The sequence below is a fragment of the Dermacentor albipictus genome, chromosome 10 (assembly GCF_038994185.2).
Source record: "Dermacentor albipictus isolate Rhodes 1998 colony chromosome 10, USDA_Dalb.pri_finalv2, whole genome shotgun sequence".
NCBI classification, from domain to species: Eukaryota; Metazoa; Arthropoda; class Arachnida; order Ixodida; family Ixodidae; genus Dermacentor; species Dermacentor albipictus.
The window spans coordinates 17359774-17377332 of record NC_091830.1 but is presented as its reverse complement, the minus strand read 5'-3'; the positions used below and the strand labels follow the sequence as shown (position 1 = coordinate 17377332).

Genomic DNA, 17559 nt, shown 5'->3' with positions numbered 1-17559 from the left:
AACATGCGAATGTTGGCAACGTCATAACGGAAGGCGTCACGATGGCGTACAGAGAATGCTCAACGCGCATTATTGTTAATGGGGAGCTCACCGATAGCTTTCGCGTGCGTTCGTCTGTGCGGCAAGGATGCCCGCTGTCGCCCCTTCTATTTGCTGCTTATCTCGAACCACTCTGTTTGGCGATCAGAAATAACGAGCGCATAGCAGGCTATCGGCTGCAGGCAGCACACGTAAAAATCTTGGCATATGCCGACGATATCGCGATTTTCTGCACAAACACAGCCAGCATTAAGGAGGCCACGACTGTGGTTGAAAAGTTCTGCGATTCAACTGGAGCCCAGATAAACTGGGATAAGAGTTACGGCTTCTGGCATGGTAGTTGGAAAGACACGCCGGAGGCCCTTTATCGATTGAAGTGGTCGTCGTTACCAACGCAGTACTTGGGTGTGCCTCTCGGAAGTTACCGTGAACCTGAATCGTACTGGCTCGATCAAGCTTCGAAAGCAAAGGAAAAAGCTGACGGGTGGAGAGGAAAGCAATTGTCAATGTTTTCTAGAGCCACAGTCTGCAACCTCTTTTTAGTATCTAAGATATGGTACGTTATGAATGTTTTGTGTGCTGCGAGGGTAAGCGTACAAAAAATTCACCGAGTTTTCGCTACATTTATTTGGGCGTCTACCTGGGAGAGGATGAGTCGAACGAACTTGTTCCTCCCTGTCAAGAAAGGTGGGCTTGGTCTAGCTCATTTGTTTCTGCGACAAGTCGTGTCACGTTTTGTGTTTTTACGGGATCAAAAAGATCCGTTTCTCCGAACAGTGATACAGGTACGGCTGTGTAGACAAATTCCAGGATTCATTGTTTCGACTGTTCACAACATGCCAGGAGCTGTGACTGGTTACCTGCGTGAAGTGGTATGGTCATATAGGATGTTGAATGTACGTTTTTCACAGCTATACCTGTCAACCGTTACAAGGAAAAAACTATACAGAGATCTCGTGGACACGATGTTCCCTGCACCTTTGTACCGTCTTCCACACCGTGGAGGCCCAGGACAAGATGTCTTAAAGAGAGTGAAAAAAATGCCAATACGGCCGTCAGCTAAATCTTTCTTCTTCAAATTACACACAAACACACTTCCCGTTAAGACCTGGCTTCATGAAAAGGGTATATTCATCCCCTGGACCACCGACTGCTTATTATGCAAAAAACCGGAAACAATAGAACATGCATTCCTAGACTGCTGGGACGCCATCTTTCACTGGGATGTTCTGCAGAGAACATTGAAAAAACACTTACCCTTAGACCCATATGGAATACGCTTCTTACCGATTGATAACACCGAGGATGTCCCGTATGACCTTATTATGGTCCTGAGCCTCCACGCAATGTGGAAAACTAGACTGCAATTCCAAAACGGAGACATTATTGCTCGACCGACTCGGGAAAATTTCATTGAGAGTGTTGTGTGTGTGAGAGACGGTTTCAAAGCGCTGCCTGATCCACCGCAATGGATCTCTGTATTTGATGAATTAGCGATGTTGAAAAGATTTTAGTACCGTGTTGACCGAAGTGTGGCTCACATGTTTTATCCTTTGTAAACCATGATTTAGAACGTCGAAGTCGGCAATAAAGAAAAAAAAACTCGTGGCTCAGTGGTAGCGTCTCCGTCCCACACTCCGGAGACCCTGGTTCGATTCCCACCCAGCCCGTCTTGCAAGAGTTGAGCCAAAGCCACTTCTCCTCTGTCGTGACGTCATGGTGTCACGTGGTTTCAAGGCGACACCGCCGCGCCTGAGGAGCTGGGTTGAGCTCTCGTAATATGCTTCGCATAAAAAATGACCTAGTTGATGTCAAGGGTGATGCAGTGCATCATAATATAAGGTTGGAAACACTAGTTAGTACCTAGCGTAACTGATGTGGAACGAGGTACAACTAAGTTGGTGAAGTGATACCTTACAGAAAAGGCAGCTGCTCTATTCTTCGCACAACCACATTATTTGGCTCCACCTCAGTTATGCAATGCACCATCAGATGTTAACAACCATTTGTCATGCATATTCTTTCGAGCCTCTCGAGAAGTTCTGGTGTGTTCCTGCGTGAGCCGTCATTACGACAATACTTAGTCGAGAAAGTCGGAAACGCTGCATGAAAGCCACGACGCCATTAGCACCAGGGTCAACATTTTTTCGTCTTATTCGATATTTAATAAAAGAAACGCACCTGTAAGCCTTTATTTACGAAATAGTTTTCGTAACAACGAAAGCACATGTTGGAAAGATGAGCTTTTACACTGATATTTTTTGGCCGCGTTTGACGCATTGTAGGGTTCAGCGATGTATGTTTTTGCGTAATGCGTACGACACCGTATACGATACTTTACAGAAGCAGTAACTAGAGCAGTCTCTGCAGCACAAAAAAGCACCTGCAAATTCAACGCCAACATTTCGATTCATTAAATGAAATACGTCAATCACGATGTGTTCCGATGCCTCCACCAGTTTGAGAAGCTCCTACACCTAGCAAAAAAGAACGGTAGATGCTTTAACACCCCAAATCCCCTAGACTTAGGGACGTGTCCTTAAAGTTGGCAACACTGGCACTAACTGGTCCAGCAAGCGACTCACAACCAGCTGTCTTTATCCTTATCGCATTTTTTTTCTTTATCGGTATAGTAACTTATCATGACGATCTTATCTATTTGTGCTAGTTATTATAGTGATTGTGTCGGTATCCTACATGATCTTCTACCTACTTTTTTTACTATCTTAACAGTATGGTGTATCATACTATCTGCATTCCTAAGCGGATGCTACCTTACGCCATGGCAAGGCAGGTTTCGAGCTCCACATCCAAGCATCAACGCGCTTCTTATGTCGGTATCTGCGCCTGGTACTTTCAGGGAGAACCTGTCCATCGGCAAGTGGGCCTGGTACATCCGCTCCTTCTTCATCAACTTCGTACTGTTCCTCATCCTCTTCTTCCTGACGACGCCGTTCATCATTGTGTCCAACCTGGAGCACATATTTCCCTCGGCTGAACATCTGGCATGTATACCTCCATCCCTCAGAGCATATCCCTGTCCCTGTCAACACTGTGGAAGGCTACTAAACAAGAGCCAACTTCACAAAAGTTATATCTGCCACTGGCACGGAGTCTTCGCTAATATGTGCAGCATGAGGATTGGCTTAGATTTGTTTTTACGAACAATTGTAGTGTGCGATTTTTTTACGGGTGTGCAGAAACTTGGTGGTTAAAATATAAAAAAAATAAACAGGCGACAACGGCATATGGCGGTGCAAAAAGATAGGCATGAATTTAGGATATCAAAAAATGCAAATATGAATTTTATTTCAGACGCGCATAGATTGTGTTCTAGTGTTGATAACTAGGGAACTAGATCTGGACAGGTCACATAACGATTGAGCAGATAACCAGTTACCTTCAGAAGTAACAGGGTTAGTTTCAAGGTAAGGCAAGATAATTTCAAAGGAGGCAGTGGAGCACCGAGATTACAAAGTTGTAAAGCTTAGATGGGGCAATTTCAGGCAGGTCGGAGGATCTTGGGAATGCCACTGTTACTACTGCTACTAGTGCCAGTGCTACTACTAGTACTGTAACTAGCACTACTAAAAGTGCCAATATAGTCATTCAACAACCGCTATATAACTACTGGTATCTCCGCTAAATGTGCACCATGCGACCTTTCTCCACACTAGCAGTGCCCGTTCTGTGTTTGTCCCGCGCCTATGAATCCACCAGTTTTTGAGCCCTCTCCCAAATTTGTCTATCCAAAGTGTCATGAAAGCAATCCGAACAATAATACGTACCAAACGGCTTCATTTTTTTTTCAGAACCCTTTCTTGTCAAAGTTCCTGCCGACCATGATGTTGTGGCTCGTTGCAGCAGCCATGCCAGCCATGGTCACAATGTCTGACGTTTTCATTGCCCACTGGACCAGGCAAGTACCAGATAACTCTTTGGGCGTGTGCTTGAGCGTCCTTAAAAACGCAAAGCGTGTGTCAGCATGTGCATTTGAACGTATTTGCACACTGTTTTCGTACAGAGGGACTTACAAACAATGATACTCATTCTGTTTCGCAGATCATCAAGGAACCACTGGGTCATGAGGAAAATTTTCATATTCCTCTTGTTTATGGTGCTGATTCTGCCTTCTCTCGGCCTCCCCAGGTGAACTGTGAAACTGAGGGCAAGCCGATAGTTGTTGTGTGCTACTATATTTATATAATCTTTTCCATTTCGCAGTGCTGAAGTACTAGTTTCCTGGGTTCTGAAGCCGACCAATGAAACGCACCTGTGGAAGTAAGTGCGCTGTCATAACCTTGCAATAAAGAAACAAAAGACTAATGTTAGTTGGTACAGTACTTCATTACTTAGGCTAAGTGGGATGCTACATGCGAAGCACTCACTTGTGCTCCTGGCCTTCGTCTGCTACTTTTCATACTTAACGCAGTAGTTTCGAGGCTAACTACACTATTACACTGCTGGCTACGTGGAGAATTCTACTCGTAATAAAGTATTAATTCAAATAAGCAACGCACTTGTAACTGTATGCCATCACATTAATTACGACGGCTAGGACCACAGCCTATTTGATACTACGACTGTGGCGGTTTTTTCCCGCAGACACAGATCTGCCGTGGCCTGCGTTATCCATCACTTGTCATCTACCACCGCAAAACCCGAGGGCCCGATTCCCAAAACTTCTTATTCCTGAAAGCTCTCTCTTGGCCATTGGCCAATAGCTCGCCGCTTAATGTCACACATCACGGTTGACTTGCATCTGCATTACGAACAACGGTTCTATAGCATAAGAACTGTATTCTGAAAATGGGTTTCATACAGTGTAGAGCGTATGGCCTGTAAGAATGGCTACAACAGGTCTATTGTGTGATAAATAGCTAAAATTTAAGTAAATTAGGACTGGGCAGGAGAGCTTTCGCGCTGTCATTGTAACGAACTAAGAGTAATCTGCGTCGACCCATTTTTGCAGTTCCTATTGTAGTTCTGTAAAACACATGTTTTCTGCATTGGATGAAGGTTAGAGTTATCTGAAGGCAACGCACATATATTCTAGAGATATTTATACATATCCCTCAGTTTGTTATATTTTTTCACCCATGGAAGCACATTTGGGTTGCATAACTCTTACGTTCAAAGTTTAAAGATTTGAAAAGGCTGTTGTGATAGCTATTACGCCGCCGACAGAATTGACCTCTCCAGATAATTTGAATAAATTCGGTTGTTGCAAGAAAAGTACTGCGCGCCTTTTCCCCAACACTGTCTCAAGGAGACGCCACTAACTCTTCGCATACATCTACTTTACGCTATCCTGGCAACCTTCTAATCAGTCCATTGCAGCTATCCCAAAGCTGTTCATCATCTGCACGGCTTATACGAAAGCACAGTGAAGCTAAGGGCTCTGACATTTTTAGACGACCGCATGGGGGGGGGGGGTTGTAGTGTTGAATGTACATTTTTGAAGAAGGAACGACAACAGGATAGAAAGGACACCAATCCTTGGCTGGCATTACTGCTCCTCATTGTACAGCCGGGAATTCTCAGGGGACCCGACAATGTCTCGCATCATGTTGCATGCGGGGCACACCATGTCAAGACACGTGTGACACAACCGTTGGCATAGATGCATAGACAGACACTTTCTCGGTAATTCTGGCAGAGGGAGTCGCAATCCAGCTATAAGACTCTTTTGTAATGCAACGCTTCGTGCAATAATTACGATTTCTCCCCAGTGGTCGAAGCAGAGCCCGGAAGCTCCTCCACAGCGTTTCTCTTAACCCGCTGTGCAGACTCGGAACGCGAAACTTCGCAGTTTCATTTTAGTTAATATATTTATTTAATTATTTGCGCTTTGGTGTTTCTTTTTTTCTCTATAAGCATTGGAAATGCCTCGTCTAATTCCCATTTGACTCGACTTTCTAATGAAGCTGAATGTCCATTGTTAATGCGCCCGACAGGTGCCTGTACCTACCAGACAGCGGCGCTTTCTTCATCAACTACGTGGTGACGTCGTCCTTCGTGGGCACCACCATGGAGCTCATCCGATTTCCCCAGCTGTGCCTCTTTATTCTGTACACCTTCATGTCCCGCTCCAAGGCCGAAACATTCGCCGTGCAGCGGGTGAGAGCCACGCTCTCTTTAATGCGATAGCATTAAGCAGGACGCTGACCGGCCATCATTGTTAGGGTAATGCGATAGCATTAAGCAAGACACCGACAGGCCATCATTGTTGGGGTAATGCGATAGCATTAAGCATGACACTGACCGGCCATCATCGTTGGGGTCGACGCAATGCAGTGTGGGCCAACCCTTGAGGCAGGTGAATGAAAAGCGTAAGGGTGGCGGGAGGGGGGAGTTAATTTTATATCGATTTACAATTTGCATCTTCGAATATTTCGTTTCTATGAACCCGATCTTGGAGGCAGTGTAATATTATCGGCGTGGTTACGGTTCCTGTTACCACTCAGTGACCGGTATGTGTTCAATGCGTCTTGAAGGTCGTACTGTAATCAATCTTTAATTTGAATCGCTCAGATGTAACATGAGGAAATCGTAATTTTTTCAACTGCTCTTCCTAACCCGCCGCGGTGGCTTAGCGCCTATTGTGTTACGCTGCTATAGGCACGAGGTCGCGCGATCAAATCCCTGCCGCGGCGGCCGCATTTCGATGGGGGCGAAATGCAAAAGCATCCGTGTCCCGTGCATCGAGGGCAGGTTAAAGATCCCCTGGTTGTCAAAATTAATTCGGAGTCCCCCACTACAGCGTGCCTTAAAATCAAATCGTGCTTTTCACCGTAGAAATCGAAAATTCAATTCAAAAAACGCTCTTCGTAATCTACGCTGTTAATACTTACGAAAGACAAATCGGCAACGCTAAAAAGACGGCGATTGAAAACGTTCAGGTAAGCTTTATTTCAAGGTTAGACAGAACAACAAGGGGCCAGGTAAAATCGTCACCAGTGAAGAAGGTGACCAGACAATGTCAATGGCCTTTTCGTGGTCTGTACACACCACTGTTTCACGTCAGCAATTCGTTACGAGAGTCGCTTACATGTGTTTGAGCAGCCAAGGACCGCGAAACCGCCTATAAAACAAAAATTGATAAGCTTGACGGTAGGAGACAGGAAGACGGCGTTATGGTCGAAGCGTAAACGCAGGTAGCTGATATTTCAGTCCATGAAATTTCAGCAGGTCATTTGCAGATAGTATATGTAATCTGTCCGCGTTCTGCACGCAGGCATCGCTGTTCGAGTTCCACTTTGGCGTCCACTACGCTTGGTACCTGCTAATATTCGCGATTACCATGATCTACAGCCTCTCCTGCCCACTCATCGTGCCTTTCGGTAAGCGCACGGAAAGTAAACTCCATTCCATTTGGAGGGAGGGGGGAGGGGGGGGGGAGGGGGCAAACATGCGTAGAGCACCTAGATGGCCCATCATAAGCTGTGCTGTATCATAAATTTCGCTTACACAGAGTTTCAAAGTGCTGTCCAAGAGAGTGTAATTCCATAATAGAACTAAATAAAGTATTGTGAGGGGATTTCTTTGAAGTCCAGCCTTGTCAATGGAAATTTCCGGCCAGGTAGCATGACGTCATGGATCGGAGTAAATAGGCCTTGTGCTTTAGCGCGCGCACATGGGGTTGCGCAGTAGTTTTCGGCGTACAGGCGACCGACAGACGGACGGACGGACGGACGGACGGACGAATCGTCCAGCCATATACAGCTTCGCTGTAAAAGTAAAGCTCAAATGTGCAGGACAAAGGTTATTACAAATTACAGAGTTACAGCACCGATCGTGTCTTTCTTTTTTTTTCGACGTAGTGTAATACAATATAGTTGACAGTATAACCTGAATCCTTAAGCCGTATGTCTAGTTTGGGTCCACACCATGAGAGTCAGCATAAATTACATTCCAAAGCAGAGAGCAAGAAAAAGGGAATCTCATTTAAAGGCATGTTTTTGTGATAGAAAAGTATTAGGAAACTTTCTAATGAAGCTGAGTATTTCATTCCCTATTTTCGCACCGACAAATAACAGGGGAAGTTGGCCGCATACATTATGGGTTTTCGGCAACTTGAATTTCGCTATGGGCTGCCTGCCTGCTATCCCTTGTAGACGTGAGAAATAATGATGAGAGATCTGGTTTGTTCATTGTTAATATTCTGTGGGTTGTTATAGCTGTTCCCGAGCTTAGATAAGTGCCATTATATTTAAATGTGAAAACAGGAATGCAGAAGGCCCGTCCTTAGCGGTCGATGCAATTATTTTCACGCACGTTTCTGAGTTTTGATTAAAGTGTCAATGTACGAGGTGCACTTGAAGCATGCTGAAATGAATGAGACGTGATGTTCAAGGGTGGAAATGGTTGCACGCCTTTAATAAGGTATAACAACGAAAAACTATTTTTAGTTACCTTTCAATATGTGGCGCCCAGCGTAGTGACGAGGCAGGACTTACTCCTACATAATTATTACTGCTTCTTTGTTGCATTTCTGACTTTCCTAGGTACAAATTGCACTCTTTAGTAAAGTTTTTCGGTAGGAAGGAAATTCTATATAGACTTGGCCTTTTTGAAGCTTAAAATAAGTTTGGTGATTTCAAACCATGCTAAAGTATTCTGCAGTTGTCGCGTTCTTATACTGTGTACGCTGTCTTCCGCGGAACCCCTCCTAATTTGAGAGGTTCTTATAGTTGTGCGATGGATTCTTGTAAGACATCCTCTGAAATGCTAACGAATGTGTAACTAAGGTAAACGTAACAGCGCAAACACCTAAGACGAGCTACAAAAAGAAAGACACGACACACACTGGCGCTGCTGTGTGTCGTGTGTCAGCGCCAGTGTGTGTCGTGTCTTTCTTTTTGTGGCTCGTCTTAGGTGTTTGCGCTGTTACGTTTAGTTCAGAATTATGTACCAACTAGGCCCAAATGAAGTGTTACTGTGTAACTAAGGGGTCAAGCACTGCGTTGTCCCCATGTTATTGGCTCGTGCAGGCCTGGTCTACCTCTGCTTCAAGCACAGCGTGGACCGCTACAACATCTATTTCGTGTACACACCGTCGAAGACGAACAAGTACATCCATGCCACAGCCATCGATTTCGTCATAGGCTCCCTGATTCTACTCCAATTTACGCTCGCCATATTCTTCTACCTCAGGACCGGTGGGTTCTTGTTTTCTTTTTCTTTCCTTCTTGAGATGCGGGTAAAATTCTCAATTGGATAGTTAGGGAAACTGCATTAAATGTATTTCCGGTATGTCGTCTTCCGGCGCAGCCATGCACATTTTAAGCTGTGCGATGACCGCGCTTTGATCATGGCCTGAAGCTGTTCTTTCTGGCAATCGAATAAACATAGTACATGATCGCCCTGATTGGGTGATGGGCTTGCCGATGATGACGGAGGTCATGCATCGCATCCCTTTCATGCGCGTTGCCGCTGCAAGAGCGCCCTTACAGCGCTGCATCAACTGCCGTGTGAAGCCAGCTACACTAGCTGTCGTAGAATAACACAAATTATTCTCGAAGGCCATGCTATTGCGTCCGGAAGGCGCTGGAAGAACGCCACCACTGTCATGTTTGGGGCAGCACCTTTAAAAGTACTCAATAAATAAAATGTTTTACGTGTAGCTGCTGCTTTAGGTGAGCAATAATCTGCCGAGGTGTTCAAGAGGCTTTCTTTTTCGTAAGTACAATGGTATTATGGAGAATCCGGGCTTTGTCGTCAGTGCTGATGGCAAAATAATACGGGTCCATCGTGTAGCGGTTGTGATCAAAGGCATGGATGAGCACATTGTGATATCGTGTTGAAACCGCTCAGGTCAAGCATGAGGTTCGCTGGTTTTCTTTTATATATATATATATATATATATATATATATATATATATATATATATATATATATATATATATATATATATATATATATATATATATATATATATATATATATATATATACAGATTGCGATTGCGATTGCCATATCTACAGATTGCGAAAGCTATGTAATCCGTCATTTAATCGCGGAGATGTTTACCACGTTCAGACAGTAGTTTAAAATCTACTTCGTGACACGTGCTTGTGTTCCGAAACCCGCAAGGAGAACACAAGGGCAAAACGCAAAGAAAGGAGCAAAGTCTGGCCAATATGTTTGCTTTGGACATACATGAATCTAGGAATGATCTATCCAAGGGCGTCGGCAGTAAATATGGTCATCTATTTCTACAACGATGTATATATGACAATGTACATATGCATCAATCAATGGAATTTTATTTCACTTCAGAACTGTTCCACTATATGTACAGGGATCAAATCGAATTTTCTTTTAGGATAGTAATCTTCATGGGGCACACAAAAGGCCTCAAAGGGCTTGATCGGGCCGGTGCCCTAATAAGTGGTAGATATGTGCCGGATGATTAATCAAAAGTAAATACATGTTTGAACAACATGTTCAAACATGCATTCAACAGGCATTTCGGGGAGCACAGCAATGTACCATTTACAACGCGCATCCGAATAACACGAAAAAAAACTGTATGTCCTGTTAATTATTATGTATAACATGTACTCACCACGGCCCATTCATCATCCTCACTTTAAAAAAAATTAATTGTTCTGTAGTATCCATTTAACAGTTCTTTAGGTATGCGTAGTATATATGTGCATTGTGAAATAATGCAATGTATGTGAAGTAAAGTAATATGACAAGTAAACATGCAAAGTTGCATGTTTACTTCGAAAAAAAAATCCCCTTAAATGTCGCGAATATATTTATCACCACTAGGCTTCGGAACGCGACTATTAGGTAACGCTTAAAAAAACGAGGACGCCAAGCATAGTCACGGCATTTTCTTTTTTTCCTTTAAGCATTGCATTTCCATCTCTTAAAGACGAAGTTGGATGTGCCAAAGCATAGCGTTCACCGATGGTGTCAGAGATAGACACCATCGGCGAATTGACAAACAGATGAAACAACGCTATTTGTCGAGGGGGATTCTTTCAAATCATTTGAGAGCAGCACACATTGCAAAAAGGAAGAGCAATGACAATGAATGTCAAAAGATTCGTCAAGCAATTCAGGAAGCGAATAGTAGTTCCTCAGCTGTCAACAACTTGGATCTATTTTCTTTGTATTTTTTTACAGGAAACAGCAATGTGACGGTGGCGACTTGCATTATAGCCCTGATGTCCTTCCTTATGTTTCTCGGTCAAGCCATGATGAAATGCTTTCGTGATTTTGGACCGATAAAATATGCGGTAAGTTTTCAAGCAAATGTGACGTCATGGAAACCGTATCTCGACAAGCGATCGTTGCTTTGGTGATTGTGTTGTATTCCACGCAAATATTTCCGTGATATATATTTCCTGGTATTTGTGCAGTTAACCCTTTAACTGGCTGCTCAACAATATTGTTGACCTAACCAAAATATCTGCAAAAACGAGACAAATCTGAAGATTAGTCCATGCCTCTCAATTTACATCTGCTTATGTATCTGCTCAACAGTGGCATTCACAAAAATGTCAATCGTGAGCAGCAGCAGATGTTTTGATGACAAAACTGAAACTTCGTCCTTCACAGCAGATGGTGGTCATATTCTCGCTGATACGATTCTTTTTCCTTTGTTTGAACAAGCTCTTATTTTTTATCCCCATAGAGGTGCATCTCAAGAACATGAATTGTCCTTGCCATAGTCAGTACCAAAATTCAGTTTATGACCATACATTGGCCTCCAACCAGCTGGTCAACAATATTTTTGACCTGCTGTATCTCGCTTAGTTTTTTTAGAGAAACTCTTTAATATCTCGACGGGTGTGTATTTGAGCTATATAAAGAAAAAATAAAGCAATGAACATATTCTAAGCCAATTCTTTCTTATCTGGCCAGTTAAAGGGTTAAGTACTAGTACGTGTGCAAGCGCTGTTTTACCTATGCTAAAACGTGTTTTTGGAAGCTTGGCGGTATACATAGATGCGACCATTCGCTCTATCCACGCTTTCTGGACATTGCCTAGCTATAACACGTTAGGTAAAACAAACGACCTACAGTACCCACGAGATTTTATAACGTCGCATTCTTGCGCTACAAAATGTTTTATATTATCAGAATAGGCCATTGGCCAATGTCAAACACACAACGAAGGTTCTAGACTTGTGCAGAGTCTGCGTTCACTGTCTTACCGCGAGATGTGTTTATGCAGGGTGTCACAACTGCGCATTGTTGTCTATTGTGTAGAGCGAGTTCCCAAATATTATTCTGCTTAATTGGAGATTAGTCACGAATAACTAACGGACTTATTAAATTTAGAGCAGAACTTCCAATTACAATGTCGTAGAGTTTTCCAAACATCATATTCAACAGCGTCTAACGCCTTACTCCTTGGTAAATGTTTTTTTTTCTCCTATAAAAAGCCCGTGCTATATGAAAGAAAAAACAGGTCACATGGCCGCTGGCGCGCGGCGATTGTAGTAATTTAACATCCTAAAACAGCACTGTGGCTTTCAGAGAAGGCGCAATCTGAAAAGCTGTGGGATAATTTTGACAGTATAGGGTTCCTAACGTGCACCTAAATCTAACTACACGAGTCTTTTGCATTCCCGTCCCATCAGCATGCGGCCACCCCGGCCGGAAGTCGAACTCGTGACCTCAGGCTCAACAGTATTACGTCATATCCGTTGAGCCACTATGGCGGGTCTACCTGCATATGTAAGCCAACGTGCACCAGCTCACCTACGTTTGAGCTCGCTATTTTATTGTCGTGTACAATGATACCGGGCTTGAAACGAGAGCCTAGTACGAAATAATTTCCTTATATCCGCACGTCTTGTCACTGTACATATTTCTCTTTTTTTGAAAGCAAACTGGCTCGCATCTTGTGGCAGCCTCTAGACCGTTTGGTATTGGAAAAGTGACTCCAATCACCTTAGTGGCTTAGCGGCTATGGTGCGGCACTGCTAAGAACAATGTCGAGGGATCGAATCCTGGGCACGGCGACCGCATATCGATGGTGGCGAGATGAAAAAAAAAAACGCTTGTGCACTTTGGTTGAGGTGCACGTTGAAGAACTTCAGGTGGCCATAATTTTTTGGAGTCCCCCTCTACTGCATTCCTCATAATGAGGCGTGTGTTTTGTGCATAATACCTGATAGTTGTCTTTTTTTTTGCAACTCGGATTTGTGCATCTGAATGGGTGTATCATTGCGAGTTTTCTTGGAGCCGAAGGGTGGAAGGTGTTGCACTGCGTCCCTTTGGGTTCCGTTACTCTGAGGTCTGAGGGAGTCAGCGCACCGTGTGTGTAGAGCACATACAAGAACACTGTACGTGTGGGTGGGTGGGTGGACGGATGGATGGATGGATGGATGGATGGATGGACGGACGGACGGACGGACGGACGGACGGACGGACGGACGGACGGATGGATGGATGGATGGACGGACGGACGGACGGACGGATGGATGGATGGATGGATGGATGGATGGATGGATGGATGGATGGATGGATGGACGGACGGACGGACGGACGGACGGACGGACGGACGGACGGACGGACGGACGGACGGATGGATGGATGGATGGACAGACGGACGGACGGACGGACGGACGGACGGACAGACGGACGGATGGGTGGGTGGGTTATGAGCGTCCCCTTACGAACGGGGCGGTGGGTTGCACCACCAAGCTCTTGCTATTGTACTTCCTAATGTCCTACCTAGGTTAAACAATAAAAAAAACACTATGAACTCCCACAACCAAATTTTCTTATCCCCTATTGCGAACTGTGCTTTTGTGCGTCTCGGTTTTTTTTTACGTTTCCCTACTTCCACCAACCTTCCAATCGCCTTTTACTAATCTCTACTGCGGACATGTTTACTTTCCCACTGCTCTCGCTGAACCCAAGGGCTTCAAGGAGGCCAGTGGTGCCTAAATCGACCGCTGGGCAGACGTCTTCACATTCTAATAAAACACGCTCCAAAGTTTCCCTAGCTTTACCGCAGCAAGCACGTGCTTCTTCCTTCTTATATCTCGCTTTATATGTGTCTGTTCTAAGGCATCCCGATCTCGCTTCGAAAAGTAATGAGCTTCCCTTTGAGTTATCATAAATGGTTTCTTTTGCGGCATTTCTATGTGTTCAACATGCGCGCGCGCCACCTGGTGACCTCGCCGGTCGCTGTCGTGCAGGCGGCCAAGCGCAAGACATACGGTACCAGGCCCAGCCCGCGCAAGCTGTCCACGGTCACCGTGGCCCCGAAGCCGGCGATAAAGAAGAAAGTGCAGCGACACGTATACGTGGGACCCGCCGCTGTCGATCCCCACGGAGGAGCGCTCGCGTACGGTTCCCCAGTGCCGGAAGCGATCCCAATGCTGGCCGTGGACACCCGGGCCGAACCGGTTGACGGCGTAGGCCCGCCATCACCGACAAGCTTGAACGCGGTGGACAACCACTCGACGACGCACCACGTCTGCGAGTGAACTTAACGTAGAAAGAGGAACTTGCAAAAGAACTATTTTGGTACCGCTGTTTTGTGAACTTGCTTTTGCGTCTTTTCTGTGCATATCGTGGTGCGAGTCATTTATGCTAACTAATCCCTGAAGGCAAGAATTTGGGAGGCGACCGGCGTCGTTCCACGTTCGCCTGTGGTTGCTCGTAAAGTGTTGTGAAACCACTGAGTGTTTCGGTAAAGCACTGAGACCAAATCGAGTGCGAGCGGCAACTCCAAGAGCCCATTGCACTTCGGAAACAGAATCTGATAAGGCTAGTTAGTGTTTTCTGGAACTCGTGTTCCTTTTCTTCTTTTCTTTACCACGAAAATGACGTACACGGAAGAATCTTCCTGCGAGTTCGTATTAATGCATTTATTGGACGTTCGTCTCCGCGCTGAACTTAAGCCTGGACTGTGATCCCACGTTGCATGCCCTGTAATACGCATTATTTTACGCTTGTGCGCTTTGTGTGTCGTCTTAGGCCTTTTTTTTGTATTTTATCTTTGCTGTGTATGTGTGTGTGTATACGTGCGTGTTTATCTGCTGTGTACGTTAAGTGACCAATTGTTAACCAACACGCTCCGTTCTCCCCGATGGAAATTCGTATACTCTTCCCGTGCCAGCGCTTCGATCGTGTCGGCAGCGAATTTATGCCGACGCTACCCAACGCACAGCTAAAGAACGCTATTGAGAAAGGTACTCCGTGACGGTAAACTATTCATGAGCGAGCTCAGTGTGTCCTATACGTATATATATGTCGGTTGTGTTGCGCACTTGCTCAATTCGTTAACCTTGCGTAACCATGTGGAAAGCTGATCGATCTTTTTTATCTAGTTTGAAGTCGTACAGGTATACCTACATACGAGAGACAGAAGCACACAGAGCACACTGAAAAATGCTTACATTATTTAGGGTTTGTAGAGTTCTTTAACAATGTCGTCGTCAATCCTTCGCCCACATAGTTACTTTGCGCATGCCACCTGCCTATAATGTCATTCGCACATGCCGCTGCTGATAGTACTGGTATATAGGTAGCACAGGTATTAAGAATGAAATATGCGCGCGGTGATTATTTTCTGCAGACAAGCTTCAAAGGGTTCAATTTTCTTCCTGATAGTGCAGACCGCTGCCAATGAATTTCAAGAAAGGAAATAAGCAAATGGAAAGCTGCAAGCTACCCATGCATACACTCAGCCCAAGAAATATTCCAGCTACGCTATCACCCCTTGAAAAAGGAAATATAGACCAACACACGTGACCAGACAAATCGGGAGACACGTAAGAATGTCGAGATCTTCCGTATCAGGGATAATCGCTTGTCAGTCCTGTTTCCTTGTACATGCTTAGGTTAGATGGAATGCGCGCGCACGTAAAATTATCACTTGTTAGTCAGCAGCCTGCTCTGTATGCTTCTTTCTCGTCATTACGTCTTGCTGAGCCTTACTTAACCACAAGAAATTGGTAAGGCTTTCTGTATGTGAGACAACGTGCAAGCGATCGCTCTCGCCACTTGGAACGTCATAGAAGTTTCGAATTTTCTCCCCGAAATATTGCTGATTGCCTTAACATGATGGAAATGGACTTATGATAAGGTTAATAGAGAAACACTTATTATATACAGACGTCCCTTTTACGAGGCTCTTCTTTCCGTCTTTTTCGTTTTCAGCTATCCGCCCGACAAACTTTTAGCGCTTTTGAGGAGGAGCGACCACGGTGAGAATTTCACGTAACTTGATAGGAAATTTAAAAAATACAGTTGTACATCTTGGACAAACAGGACAACGTCATATTATTCGTAGTCGTGTCGAGTTAATAGGGCTGTTTTTGTAGTGCAATTAGTTGGGTGATTAGCTGCGTTGAATTAAGCACAAATTTATACTTTTTTTCTTGAACCTTGCCCTAGGCATAGTTGTTTACTTAGGTGACGCCGTGGAAGCCCTCATCGTGCAGAAATTGCAGTAGCGGTCCTTGAGTTTCTGAAGTTGCAGTAGTCGTCCCTCAGTCAACGCCTGCAACTAACGACTTTGTTGTTCGGTTTGGAGCTTGGCAGCTCAATGGCACATCCTTTCTCGAGTAGCAGTTGATTCTGCGCTTGAGCCACAAGCGGGGTTGAACGTGCGTTCTATAAACTGGAACAGAACGCTTTGGGCTGTTCACTTGGTCATCAGGTTTTGGACCCCAGGCTGCATGTAACGGAAGTTGCATGTAAGGGCCACCCTGCCCCGCATTTTCGGGAGATAGCCTTACTCCACCCGAGAAAGAGTGTGGAGAAGAAAGCAGACACACTTAAGGCGCATGTGTCTCGATCGATAAGTGATCTTGGAGCTAAGAGTATGTGCAGGTGGGAGCCTGAAGGTATGATAACGGATGGGGATTTCCGGTGCGGTAACGTAGCGTGCGTTTCTGCTCACTACAGATCGTTGTACCCGTTCCAACCACGTACTTGCACCCAATGCGAAGAGTGCGTATGTTTTCTTAAATTCGCGGCGTCTTGAAAGCTTCCTTGAAGTGTAGTAAATCGTCGGGAGAAGTCAGCGTGCGCTATTACTTGAGGAGTTGTAGAGTGGGCTCAGAAACAAGCCGTGAATTCGTTTCGACGACGTTACCTTTCGTGTATTTTGTTTTCCCGGACTCTGAATAGAACCCACAGAGTAAGATGATAAAAATGACGCCGCTGCGCGCTTCAGCGCCTGTATGGAAGCACTCTCAACCATGATGAACTTGAAAAAGGGGGGTACCAGCGAAACACAAAGGACGCGCACACAAGGAAAAGGTGTTAGACACGGACGGACGCTGGACTTTAAACTGTACTTTATTGAAATTTACATTGCCGCACATAAGTCAACCATGTTTCCAAAGAACATAATCACATGCATGTCGCAAAAAAAAAGAAAAGAGCGCTTGATAACGGCGTCAGCGTACGTCAGCACCGTCGTTGCAAACATCGTAATCCTCTATCGTTCTAAATAGTAAGCGTTATTGTTTGGTTTGAAAACATCCATTTGAAAGCGAGAAAACAATAAAGCAAGGAGTGACAGAGACT

At 44.8% G+C, this 17559-nt stretch overlaps 1 protein-coding gene across 7 annotated transcripts in view; it reads left to right on the top strand.

Moving 5' to 3' along the window:
* LOC139050283 (calcium permeable stress-gated cation channel 1-like) overlaps nt 1-17559 on the top strand; it is a 148374-nt gene that overhangs the window by 109245 nt on the left and 21570 nt on the right. For 4 of the 7 annotated variants that reach the window (XM_070526495.1, XM_070526496.1, XM_070526493.1 and 1 more), the window contains 9 exons: nt 2900-3044; nt 3852-3958; nt 4102-4188; nt 4264-4320; nt 5997-6159; nt 7277-7382; nt 9033-9200; nt 11182-11294; nt 14214-14562. In XM_070526495.1, coding sequence (XP_070382596.1) covers nt 2900-3044; nt 3852-3958; nt 4102-4188; nt 4264-4320; nt 5997-6159; nt 7277-7382; nt 9033-9200; nt 11182-11294; nt 14214-14504 — 1237 coding nt within the window. In that variant the 3' untranslated portion in view covers nt 14505-14562. Of the gene's footprint in view, nt 1-2899; nt 3045-3851; nt 3959-4101; nt 4189-4263; nt 4321-5996; nt 6160-7276; nt 7383-9032; nt 9201-11181; nt 11295-14213; nt 14563-17559 lie in introns of those variants that run through there. The other 3 variants (XM_070526499.1, XM_070526498.1, XM_070526500.1) reach the window with 1 other exon arrangement.